At 47.5% G+C, this 12542-nt stretch overlaps 1 protein-coding gene across 1 annotated transcript in view; it reads left to right on the forward strand.

Annotated features, from left to right (window-relative positions):
- Nucleotides 1-393, forward strand: part of LOC112070168 (transcriptional coactivator YAP1-like) — a 4773-nt gene extending 4380 nt beyond the window's left edge. Inside the window, exon 2 of the mRNA XM_024137579.1 lies at nucleotides 172-393. Coding sequence (XP_023993347.1) covers nucleotides 172-324 — 153 coding nt within the window. The 3' untranslated portion in view covers nucleotides 325-393. The remainder of the gene's footprint in view (nucleotides 1-171) is intronic.
- Nucleotides 394-12542: the final 12149 nt, after the last annotated feature.

Below are 12542 nucleotides of genomic sequence, written 5' to 3' on the forward strand. Positions count from 1 at the left end.
TTCTTCCCTGTGACTCCCACCCCTACGCCCTCTCTCTCTCCTCCATCTTCAACTGACTCCCTCCTCTCGCTCTTCATCTGACTCCTCCCTCTTCCTCCTCCTCCTCTTGCACTGACCTCTCCTCTCCTCCTCTCCCTCCTCCCTCCTCCTCTCCTCCTCCTCTCCATCCAGACCAGCACAGACGCAGGTACGGCTGGTGCCATCGCCCCCACCACGTGGCGTGCCCACTCGTCCCCTGCCTCCCTACAGCTAGGGGCAGTGGTCTCCCCTGTTGGGCATGGTCCTGCGGCGCCCCCCCATCCACCTCCGACAGTCGTCCTATGAGATCCCAGATGACATGCCCCTGCCCCCGGGCTGGGAGATGGCCAAGACACCCTCTGGACAGAGATACTTCCTCAAGTAAGTAACATAGTGCTGGGATCAGGTTACGCTGGAACATAGTGTCTGGGGATCAGGTTACAGGCTGAACGTGATGTCTGGGGATCAGGTTACAGCTGGAAGTAGTGTCTGGGGGATCAGGTTACGCTGGACAATAGTGTCTGGAATCAGGTTACAGCTGACAGTGTCTGGGGATCAGGTTACAGCGGAACATAGTGTCTGGGGATCAGGTTACAGCTGGAACATAGTGTCTGGGGATCAGGTTACAGCTGGAACATAGTGTCTGGGGATCAGGTTACAGCTGGAACATAGTGTCTGGGATCAGGTTACAGCTGGAACATAGTGTCTGGATCAGGTTACAGCTGAACATAGTGTCTGGGATCAGGTTTACAGCTGGAACACCGTGTCTGGGGATCAGGTTACAGCAGGACATAGTGTCTGGGGATAGGTTACACTGGAAATAGTGTCTGGATCAGGTTACACTGGACATAGTGTCTGGGGATCAGGTTACAGCTGGAACATAGTGTCTGGGATCAGGTTACAGTGGAACATAGTGTCTGGGGATCAGGTTAACAGCTGGAAGGTCAACTAGTGGGTCAACTAGTGATATATAGTGGTTGTATTAGAGACTGGGGGTCAACTAGTGATAATATAGTGGTTGTACTAGAGGGACTGGGGTCAACTAGTGATGTATAGTGGTTGTATTAGGGACTGGGGTCAACTAGTGATATATAGTGGTTGTATTAGAGGACTGGGGGGTCAACTAGTGATATATAGTGGTTGTACTAGAGGGACTGGGTCACTTAAGTTTAAAAACTTGTTAATGTAGGCTACTTAATGTGCAAAAATGTTTTCAATCAGTTTTCAAAAATGTAGGCCCATGACTTTCTTCCCAATTGGTTGTGGGTAACATGATAAACCACAAATGTAGGTGGATAAAATGAGACCTTTCAGAATCAGATGTTTTTAGGTTCCACATCTGGTCCATTCAGGGCAGTACTCTTTACCCTCTGGTGTCGTAAGTTACTTGGGGTTTGGGGGACGGGACGGGGAGAGAGAGTTAAAACGACTCACACATACTCTCAGTACTACTGCTGCTGCTGACGTTTGGAAAACTGACCAAAACGGACTCTCGCAGGACTGAAACGGACTCTCTCAAGACTGAAACGGACTCTCTCAGGACTGATATGGACTCTCAGGACTGAAACGGACTCTGTCAGGACTGAAACGGACTCTGTCAGACTGAAACGACTCTCTCAAGACTGAAACGGACTCTCTCAAGACTGAAACGGACTCTCTCGGGACTGAAACGGACTCTCTCGGGACTGAAACGGACTCTCTCGGACTGAAACGCGACTCTCTCGGACTGAAACGGACTCTCTCGGGACTGAAACGGACTCTCTCGGGACTGAAACGGACTCTCTCGGGACTGAAACGGACTCTCTCAGGACTGAAACGGACTCTCTCAGGAGAGTGTACTTAAGTATCAAAAGTAAAAGTGTAAATCATTTCAAATTCTTTATATTATGCAAACCACCATTTTCTTGTTTTTTTAAATGTATGGATAGCCAGGGGCACACTCCAACACCCAGACTTAATTTACAAAATAAGCATTGTGTTTAGTGAGTCCTCCAGATCAGAGGCAGTAGGGAGACCAGGGATGTTCTCAGTTTAGTGAGTCCTCCAGATCAGAGGCAGTAGGGATGACCAGGGATGTTCTCTTAATAATAGTGTGTGAATTGGACCATTTTCCTGTCCTGCTAAGTATTCAGAATGTAACGAGACTTTTTAGGTGTCAGGGAAAATGTATGAAGTAAAAAGTACATTATTTTCTTGAGAAATGCAGTGGCGTAATAGTAGTCAGAAACATAATAGTAAACTACAGATACCCACAAAAAACTACTTAAGTACTTTTGTCACGCCCTGACCTTAGAGAGCTTTTTATGTCTCTATTTTGGTTTGGTCAGGTGTGATTTGGGTGGGCATTCTATGTCCTTTTTCTATGTTTTGTATTTCTTTGTTTTGGCCGGGTGTGGTTCTCAATCAGGGACAGCTGACTATCGTTGTCTCTGATTGGGAACCATACTAAGTAGCTTTTCCCCACCGATGCTTTGGGGTAGTTATTTTCTGTTTTGTGTTTCTCCACCTGACAGGACTGTTTTGGTTTCGTTCATTCTCTTTGTTATTTTGTTACTTAGTGTTCAGTTTAAATAAAAGCATGAACACTTACCATGCTGCGCTTTGGTCCGATTATTCCTCATCCGACGACACCCGTTACAACTTTACACCCCTGGGGACACTGAATGGTGACGTTGTGGCTTTTTGTGTTAGTTAAACCCAGCTACATTTGTGGTCAACTCTCTCACAGGAAGCTGCTGTGGTTGGTCAACTACTTCCACAATCTCAGTAGGAGCACTCTGATGATGCTTCCTCTTAGTCCCTCATAGTCACGTTTGGCTTTTCTCTTTTCTGGAAATAGAGAGAACCTGCAAAACTCTGGTAATTCATTCAGTTGCATCTTCAGAGAATGTTGATATTTTTCTCTACATGTTATTTTCAGTAATTCACTGTTTTATCTCAGTGATATGTTACAGAATGTTATGACATAACAGAGACTGAGGTTGTTGCCGTGACACTTTGGAAACAGCGTTCCATGCTAGGCATGTTTGTGTCCGTGTTACGGAGCTAGGCGCCCTGAAAACATTCCCGATCGGCCGCACATCAAAGTTGAGAGACACTCGATCTGAAATGAAAAGAGACCTCCTCAGCAGAGCTGCTGGAAAAAACACTCCTATTTAAAACAGGGGTTGTCTGACCAACCAGAGCGGCAAGAACAGAGGGGAGAGGGAGTAATAACAGAGTCAAAAAAGAGAAGTGAGAAACGTTGTTCATTCAGGGTACAGACTGGATATGGTGTTTAAAACAGTTTATTAGTCATCACATTTCCTCATTCTGGATCTCCTTCATCAGGCCTGCAGGCCCCAAGTGAAGCCTGTTTTCTCAGTGTTGAACGTCCTAGTGTGAACGTCTCAGTGTTGAACGTCTCAGTGTGAACGTCCCAGTAACGCTCAGTGATTGAACGTCCAGTGTGAACGTCCCAGTTCCGTGAACGTCCCGTGTGAGACGTCCAGTGTGAACGTCCTAGTGTGAACGTCCTAGTGTGAACGTCCTAGTGTGAACGTCCTAGTGTTGAACGTCTCAGTGTGTGAACGTCCTAGTAGTGAACGTCTCAGTGTGATTGACGTCCCAGTGTGAACGTCCGGTGTGAACGTCCCAGGGTGTGTCCCAAATTACACCCTATATAGTGCACTACTTTTGACCAGAGCCCGATGGGCTATATATGGAGGAGGTTACTCCAGTGACTCCGTATCGAGCTGTGAGCTGCTGCATGATGACCCACTGGTGATTCATAAAGCTGTGGCTGCTGCATTTGATGACCCACTCGTGGTGACTCATTAAGCTGTGGCTGCTGCATGATGACCCACTGGTGACTCATAAAGCTGTGGCTGCTTGCATGATGGACCCACTAGTGACTCATATAGCTGTGGCTGCTGCATGATGACCCACTGGTGACTCATATAGCTGTGGCTGCTGCATAGATGACCCACTGGTGACTCATTAATGCTGGCTGTTCGCATGATGACCCACTGTGGGACTCATTAAAGCTGTGGCTGCTGCATGATGACCCACTGGGGACTTCATATAGCTGTGCTGCTGGATCGATGAGCCACTGGTGACTCATATAGCTGTGTTGCTGCATGATGACCCACTGGTGACTCATATAGCTGTGGCTGTGCTATGATGACCCACTGGTGACTCATTAGCTGTGGCTGCTGCTGATGATCGACCCATCTGGCATGACTCATATAGCTGTGGCTGCTGCATGATAGGGAATAGGGTGCTCTGGTCTAAAGTAGTGCACTACATAGGGAATAGGGCTCTGGTCTAAAGTAGTGCACTATATAGGGAATAGGGTGGCATTTGAGACGTATTCTGATCTGCTGGCCTGGCCCTCCCTTTGTCCCGACGACCAGGGAGCAGAGAAACACTGTGCTGTATTCAGGCAGAACAGAGCAGAGGAAAGCAGAGCGCCTTGGCCCTGTGGAGTGGTGGAGGGAGGCTCATGTGAGCCGGACCAAAATAGACAAATGCCTGCGATGAAGTGTAAAGCAGTGGAGGCTGCTCAGCGGAGGAATGGGAGGGCCATACAACTTAGTGAATATCATAACATTTTAAATAGTGAAACATTAAAAAAACAATTTTTTTATTAAAATATAGTAYACTGAACAAAAATATAAACGCAACATGTAAAGTGTTGGTCCCATGTTTTATGAGCTGAAATAAAAGATCMCAGAAATGTTCCATACGAACAGAAAGATTATTTCTCTCAAATCTTGTGCACAAATTTGTTTACATCCCTGTTAGTGAGCATTTCTCCTTTGCTAAGATAATCCATCCACCTGACAGGTGTGGCATATCAAGAAGCTGATTAATCAGCATGATCCTTACACAGGTGCACCTTGTGCTGGGGACAATAAAAGGCCACTCTTAAATGTGCAGTTTTGTCACACAACACAATGCTACAGATGTCTCAAGTTTTGAGAGAGTGTGCATTTGGCATGCTGACTGCAGGAATGTCCACCAGAGCTGTTGCCGGATAATTTAATGTTAATTTCTCTACCATAAGCCGCCTCCAACGCCATTTTAGACAATTTGGCAGTACGTCCAACTGGCCTCACACCCGCAGACCACGTGTATCCATGACAGCCMAGGACCTTCACATCTGGCTTCCTCACCGGTGGGATAGTCTGAGGCTAGCCACCTGGACAGCTGATGAAACTGTGAACTAACGCACAACTGAAGAAGTTCTGCACAAACTGTCAGAAACCGTCTCAGGGAAGCTCATCTGCGTGCTCRTCATCCTCACCATCAATTTATTTCAATTGGCTTATTTCCTCATATGAACTGTAACTCAGTGATATCTTTGAAATTATTGCATGTTGCAGATCTTTCATCTTAGTTTAGCTAACTAAGTTTAGCATACTTAGCTAGCTAGCCTACTCAACAATCTCACTCAAACAGAGTGGAATGCTGTTTATGTTAGCTAGCTGGCTAAGGCTAWCCAACACTGAAACTCTTCCAAGTCAAGGTAAGCTTTGCGTTTTATTTATTTATTGCCACCGGGGCCCGTCGGTGTAACTGCTAAACTGCTGTACGCTGTACTTTGTGATTGTACGATTGGATTGTGGGTTTACTAAAGCGTTCTAGTTGGTTGACTGTAAAGTTAATATGGTAGGCTGGTTAGCGGTTATGATATAAAAGTTTGGCTTGGAGAGTTATTTTTACCTGGTCACAGAAAGCTGTTGTGTTGTGCACTAAATTCCACAAGCAAAGGGGAAAAGGTGAGGAGAGCAAATAGATGCGAGAAGGAATTATACAACGAGCAAAGTGATGATGCTGTATGTGGCTGCTTTAAAAGTGAACTGTGTGTGCGGCTGATCAGGGGTGTATTCATTCYRCCAATTATTTTGCTAAACGTTTCCTAAACAGAATGAAACGGGGATGGACCTACCTGAATTTGTTCAATAAAAACTCTCGTTTTAGTTGCAAAACACAACTGTTTGTTCTAATGATTACACCCCAGGTCAGCTAGATGCAGGTAAGAGTGTGCAAGTTGGAATTGAATGTGTCACTGTCTGTCACCTTGACTACTCCAATTTGTCTCTCGACCTGTGTGCACCTACGGAACATTCTAGTATCATGTAGTAGCCTAAACCTATCACTGTTACATTGAACTGGGCGGAAAATTCAGTTGGCGCTGGAGCCTTCAGAAGGTATTCAAACCCCTTGACTTAGTCCACATGTTGTTGTGTTCCAGCCTGAATTCAACATGGATTTCATAGATCGTTTTTCTCTCACCCATCTACACACAATACACCACAATACACCACAATACACCACAATACACCACAATAACAAAGTGAAAACATGTTTTTTTAGAATTTTGTGCAAATGTATTGAACATGAAATACAGACATCTCTATAAAATTCTCTATAAATCTCTATATATCTCTATAAAAGACACTGTATCTCCAAGTTATCATTACTCATTATGTATCTATTACTACTTTCATTATTACTTGTTTTACTTTTCTATTAGTTCTCTATTATCTTTATTTTTTATTTATTTATCTTTCTCTTTTGTTGGGAAGGGCCCGTCAGTAAGTCTTTCACTTAGTCCACACCTGTTGTTTACCAAGCATTTGACAAATATAATGTGATTTGAATGGAATGTGAATGACAGTCATCCAATATGCTGTAACAGAAATAAGGACATTTGCTCGTTAAAAAACGAATCGTCTTCCCTCATCGTCTTCCCTCATCGTCTTCCCTCATCGTCTTCCCTCATCGTCTTCCCTCATCGTCTTCCCTCATCGTCTTCCCTCATCGNCATCGTCTTCCCTCATCGTCTTCCCTCATCGTCTTCCCTCATCGTCTTCCCTCATCGTCTTCCCTCATCGTCTTCCCTCATCGTCTTCCCTCATCTGAAACGGCAGCGATCGGTGTACAGATAGAGGTGAGAGGGGATGGACGCCTCCCTTTCAATTGACTGACTGGTTTGTTTTTGTAGCTAGGAGAAAAACACATTGACTTTGTATTTAGTTGAATTAGATGTTATAGAAGATATAGTAAGTTCTAAGTAGTGTTATTATTTGACTAGATACTGTATTAGTCCAAATTGGTACCCTATTCCCTAAGTAGTGCACACTGGTCAAAAGTAGTGCACTACATAGGGAATAGGGTACCATTTGGGAAGCAACAGAATACTGAGAACAGACAGCATTGATTATAGTTTCAGTTTGGGTTCTGTCAGCGGGGGATGTAGTTGTTGAATGAGTGATAGTGAGTGAGTGAGCAGTCTCCTGCCTCTTGTTCCGAGTTTGTCTTGCTGGTTTCATTATAAACCCCACAGCAGAGCTGAGGGAGGGGGAGATAGGAAGAGAGAGAAAATTACCTAAGAAAATGAACAACAATGACATGGTTTTTATGAAGAATGCAAAAACCTAAGAAAGGAATTGAGAAACCTATCCAACCAAAACCACAGAGACCCAGAACAAGAAAACTTGAGCCTTCACTTTGGTGAATCACTAAAACAATACAGAAATACACTAAGAAAAAAGAAGGAACAGCACGTCAGAAATCAGCTCAATGTAATTGAAGAATCCATAGACTCTAACCACTTCTGGGAAAATTGGAAAACTCTAAACACACAACAATACAAAGACTTATCTATCCAAAACGGCGATGTATTGGCAAATCTTAGTCAACTATTAAAGACTACCAGAGCCCACTGGATTCTCCAATTACATTGAATGAACTACAGGACAAAAAATACAAACCCTCCAACCCCAAAAGGCCTGTGGTGTTGATGGTATCCGAAATGAAATGATAAAATACACAGACCACAAATTCCAATTGGCTATACTTAAACCATTTAACATCATCCTCCGGTCTGGCATCTTCCCCAATATTTTTAACCAAGGTCTGATCACCCCAATCCACAAAAGTGGAAACAAATTCAACCCCAATAACTGCCGTGGGATATGTAACAACAGCAACCTTGGGAAAATCCTCTGCTTTATCATTAACAGCAGACTCCTAAATTTCCTCAGTGAAAACAATATCCTGAACAAATGTCAAATTGGCTTTTTACCAAATTATGACAGACCACGTATTCACCCTGCACACCCTAACTAACAAAGAACAAACCAAAACAAAGGCAGTCTTCTCATTCTTTGTTGATTTCAAAAAAGCTTTTGACTCAATGTGGCATGAGGGTCTGCTATATAAATTGATGGGAAGTGGTTTTGGGGGGAGGGGAAACATGCAGCATTATAAAATCCATGTACACAAACAACAAGTGTTTGGTTAAAATGGCGATGAACACATATTTCTTTCCACAGGGATGTGGGGTCAGACAGGGATGCAGGTTAAGCCCCACCCTCTTCAACAAATATATCAAAAAATTGGCGAGGGCACTAGAGCAGTCTGCAGCACCCGGCCTCACCCTACTAGAATATGAAGTCAAATGTCTACCGTTTGCTGATGATCTGGTGCTTCTGTCCCCAACCAAGGAGCGCTTACAGCAGCACCTAGATCGTCTGCACAGATTCTGTCAGACCTGGGCCCTGACAGTAAATCTCAGTAAGACAAAAATAATAGTGTTCTAAAAAAGGTCCAGTTGCCAGGACCATAAATACTAATTCTATCTAGACACCGCTGACCTAGAGCACACAAAAAACTATACATACCTCGGTCTAACCATCAGCACCGCAGGTAACATCCACAAGGCTGTGAGAGATCTGAGAGAAGGGCTTTCTACCATCAAAAGGAACATACAATTTGACATCCTGGCTTAAAATATTTGAATACGTTTTGGAGCCCATTGCCCTTTATGGTTGTGAGGTCTGGTGTCCACTCACCAACCAAGAATTCACAAAATGGGCTAAACACCAAATTGAGATCTGGTATAACTAGGACGATTCCTGCAAATGTTCAAAATCCAGAAAATATAAATTCAATTCTACAACCTCCTAAAAAGAAGTGATTCTCAAACCTTCCATAACAATGCCCTCACCTACAGAGAGGTTCACCTGGAGAAGAGTCCCCTCTGCCAGCTGGTACGGGACTCGGCTCACAAACACAAAAAGAGAATTACTTGACACATGGGAAAGAATCAACAAAAAACCAGAGCAAACTAGAATGTTATTTGGCCCTAAACAGAGAGTACACAGTGGCAGAATTGTGACTGACCCAAAATTAAGGAAGGCTTTAACTATGTACAGACTCAGTGAGCATGGCCTTGCTATCGAGAGAGGCCGTATTCGGAAGACCTGGCTCTAAAGAGAAGACAGGCTATGTGCACACTGCCCACAAAATGAGGTGGATACCGAGCTGCACTTCCTAACCACTTGCCAAATGGTTGACCATATTAGAGACAAATATTTCACTCAGATTACACAGACCCGTAAACAAATCCAATTTTGATTAACTCCCATATCTACTGGGTGAAATACCACAGTGTGACATTACAGTAGCAAGATTTGTGACCTGTTGCCACAAGAAAAGAGCAACCAGTGAAGAACAAACACCATAAATACAACCCATATGTTTGTTTATTTATTTTGCATTTCATACTTCAACTGTTTGCACTTCATTATAACATTACCAATAATATAACAGTTGAAAACTTTTGTGAGTTTAATGGTTACTGTACATTTTTTATTGTTTATTTTCCTTTTGTTTCTTTTTTATTTCACTTCTTGACATCCAGGACATATATACTAGGCGGTGTCAGAGGAAAGCCCAAAAAATTGTCAGATTCCAGTCACCCAAGTCATAGACTGTTCTCTCTGCTACCGCACAGCAAGCGGTACCGGAGCGCCAAGTCTAGGACCAAAATCCTACTTAACAACTCATAAGACTGCTGAACAATGAATCAAATGGCCACCGGACTATTTACATTGACAACCCCTCCCCCCTTTTGTTTTTACACTGCTGCTACTCGCTGTTTATTATCTATGCATAGTCACTTTACAAATTACCTCGACTAACCTGTACCCCCCGCACATTGACTCGGTACCGGTACCCCCTGTATGTAGCCTTGTTATTGTTCTGTAATTTTCTTGTGTAACTTTTTTAAATTTAAGTTTATTTAGTAAATATTTTATTAACTCTATTTCTTGAACTGCATTGTTGTTTAAAAGCGTGTAAGTAAGCATTTCACAGTAAGGTCAACACCTGTTGTATTCAGCGCATGTGACAAATAACATTTGATTTGTAAACATATGTTTCCCATGCCAATAAATCCAATTGAATTGAGAGGGAGAGGGGGAGAGAAGGAGAGGGAGAGAGGGAGCCATTGGGAAAATGTCAACATGGTGTGTTGACCTTTCCTGTTCTTTCTTCCAGCAGTTTGCTGTGGCCTTTGATTTACAACGGCAGGGGGGAGGGCAGGGGGAGGTGGGGTCACCTTGTTTGGCGGTAGTAGTAGTTGTGTGTTGGGATGGGGGGGGCAGGGTGGAGGTGGGGTCTGGGTCAGGGCTCTCAGGACTAGGGTGGAGAAAGGGGGCAGGGCTGGCTAGCAGGCCACACCAGGGGTAGACGTGTGGTGGGGGGCAGGGCTGGCTAGCAGGCCACACCAGGGGTAGACGTGGTGGTGGTGGGGGGCAGGGCTGGCTAGCAGGCCACACCAGGGGTAGACGTGGTGGTGGGGGGCAGGGCTGGCTAGCAGGCCACACCAGGGGTAGACGTGATGGTGGGGGGCAGGGCTGGCTGGCAGGCCACACCAGGGTTAGACGTGGGGGTAGGGGGCAGGGCTGGCTAGCAGGCCACACCAGGGGTAGACGTGATGGTGGGGGCAGGGCTGGCTATCAGGCCACACCAGGGGTAGACGTGGTGGTGGGGGCAGGGCTGGCTAGCAGGCCACACCAGGGGTAGACGTGGTGGTGGGGGGCAGGGCTGGCTAGCAGGCCACACCAGGGTAGACGTGGTGGTGGGGGGCAGGGCTGGCTAGCAGGCCACACCAGGGGTAGATGTGTGGTGGGGGGCAGGGCTGACTAGCAGGCCACACCAGGGGTAGACGTGGTGGTGGGGGCAGGGCTGGCTAGCAGGCCACACCAGGGGTAGACGTGGTGGTGGTGGCAGGGCTGGATAGCAGGCCACACCAGGGTAGACATGGTGGTGGGGGACAGGGCTGGCTAGCAGGCCACACCAGGGGTAGACGTGGTGGTGGGGGGCAGGGCTGGCTAGCAGGCACACCAGGGGTAGACGTGGTGGTGGTGGGGGGCAGGGCTGGCTAGCAGGCCACACCAGGGGTAGACGTGGTGGTGGGGGGCAGGGCTGGCTAGCAGGCCACACCAGGGTAGACGTGATGGTGGGGGGCAGGGCTGGCTAGCAGGCCACACAGGGTTAGACGTGGGGGTAGGGGGCAGGGCTGGCTAGCAGGCCACACCAGGGGTAGACGTGATGGTGGGGGGCAGGGCTGGCTATCAGGCCACACCAGGGGTAGACGTGGTGGTGGGGGCAGGGCTGGCTAGCAGGCCACACCAGGGGTAGACGTGGTGGTGGGGGGCAGGGCTGGCTAGCAGGCCACACCAGGGGTAGACGTGGTGGTGGGGGGCAGGGCTGGCAGCAGGCCACACCAGGGGTAGACGTGGTGGTGGGGGGCAGGGCTGGCTAGCAGGCACAACCAGGGGTAGACGTGGTGGTGGGGGGCAGGGCTGGCTAGCAGGCCACACAAGGGTAGACGTGGTGGTGGGGGCAGGGCTGGCTAGAGGCCACACCAGGGGTAGACGTGGTGGTGGGGGCAGGGCTGGCTAGCAGGCCACACCAGGGTAGACGTGGTGGTGGGGGCAGGGCTGGCTAGCAGGCCACACCAGGGGTAGACGTGGTGGTGGTGGGGGCAGGGCTGGCTAGCAGGCCACACCAGGGGTAGACGTGATGGTGGGGGGCAGGGCTGGCTAGCAGGCCACACCAGGGGTAGACGTGGTGGGGGGGCAGGGCTGGCTAGCAGGCCACACCAGGGGTAGACGTGGTGGTGGGGGGCAGGGCTGGCTAGCAGGCCACCAGGGGTAGACGTGGTGTGGGGGGCAGGGCTGGCTAGCAGGCCACACCAGGGGTAGACGTGGTGGTGGGTGCAGGGCTGGCTAGCAGGCCACACCAGGGGTAGACGTGGTGGTGGGGGGAGGGCTGGCTAGCAGGCCACACCAGGGGTAGACGTGGTGGTGGGGGGCAGGGCTGGCTAGCAGGCCACACAGGGTAGACGTGGTTGGGGGCAGGGCAGGTCATAAAGATTCTAAATGAGCTGCTCTGCTGGAATAGAAAGGCTAATCAGTGCTTCCTCTGGCTTATTAACACAGCCTTCAAACAGGGATCTACTCTCCATGGGAAACCTATGGAAGCCCTGGGCAACCACCCAAACGGCACCCTATTCCCTACATAGTGCACTACTTGTGACCAGGGTCTAGGGAATAGGGTGCCATTTGGGACACACAGGGTTTAAAGGAGAGTAAAGCCTGGAGGGTGCAGCTATTCTGTGACCCCGTCCCAGGGGTCAAACAACGCCTTCTGATTGGAGACACATAGGCCATTTTTACATTTCA

This window comes from Salvelinus sp. IW2-2015, unplaced genomic scaffold, assembly GCF_002910315.2.
Source record: "Salvelinus sp. IW2-2015 unplaced genomic scaffold, ASM291031v2 Un_scaffold1244, whole genome shotgun sequence".
Classification (NCBI taxonomy): Eukaryota; Metazoa; Chordata; class Actinopteri; order Salmoniformes; family Salmonidae; genus Salvelinus; species Salvelinus sp. IW2-2015.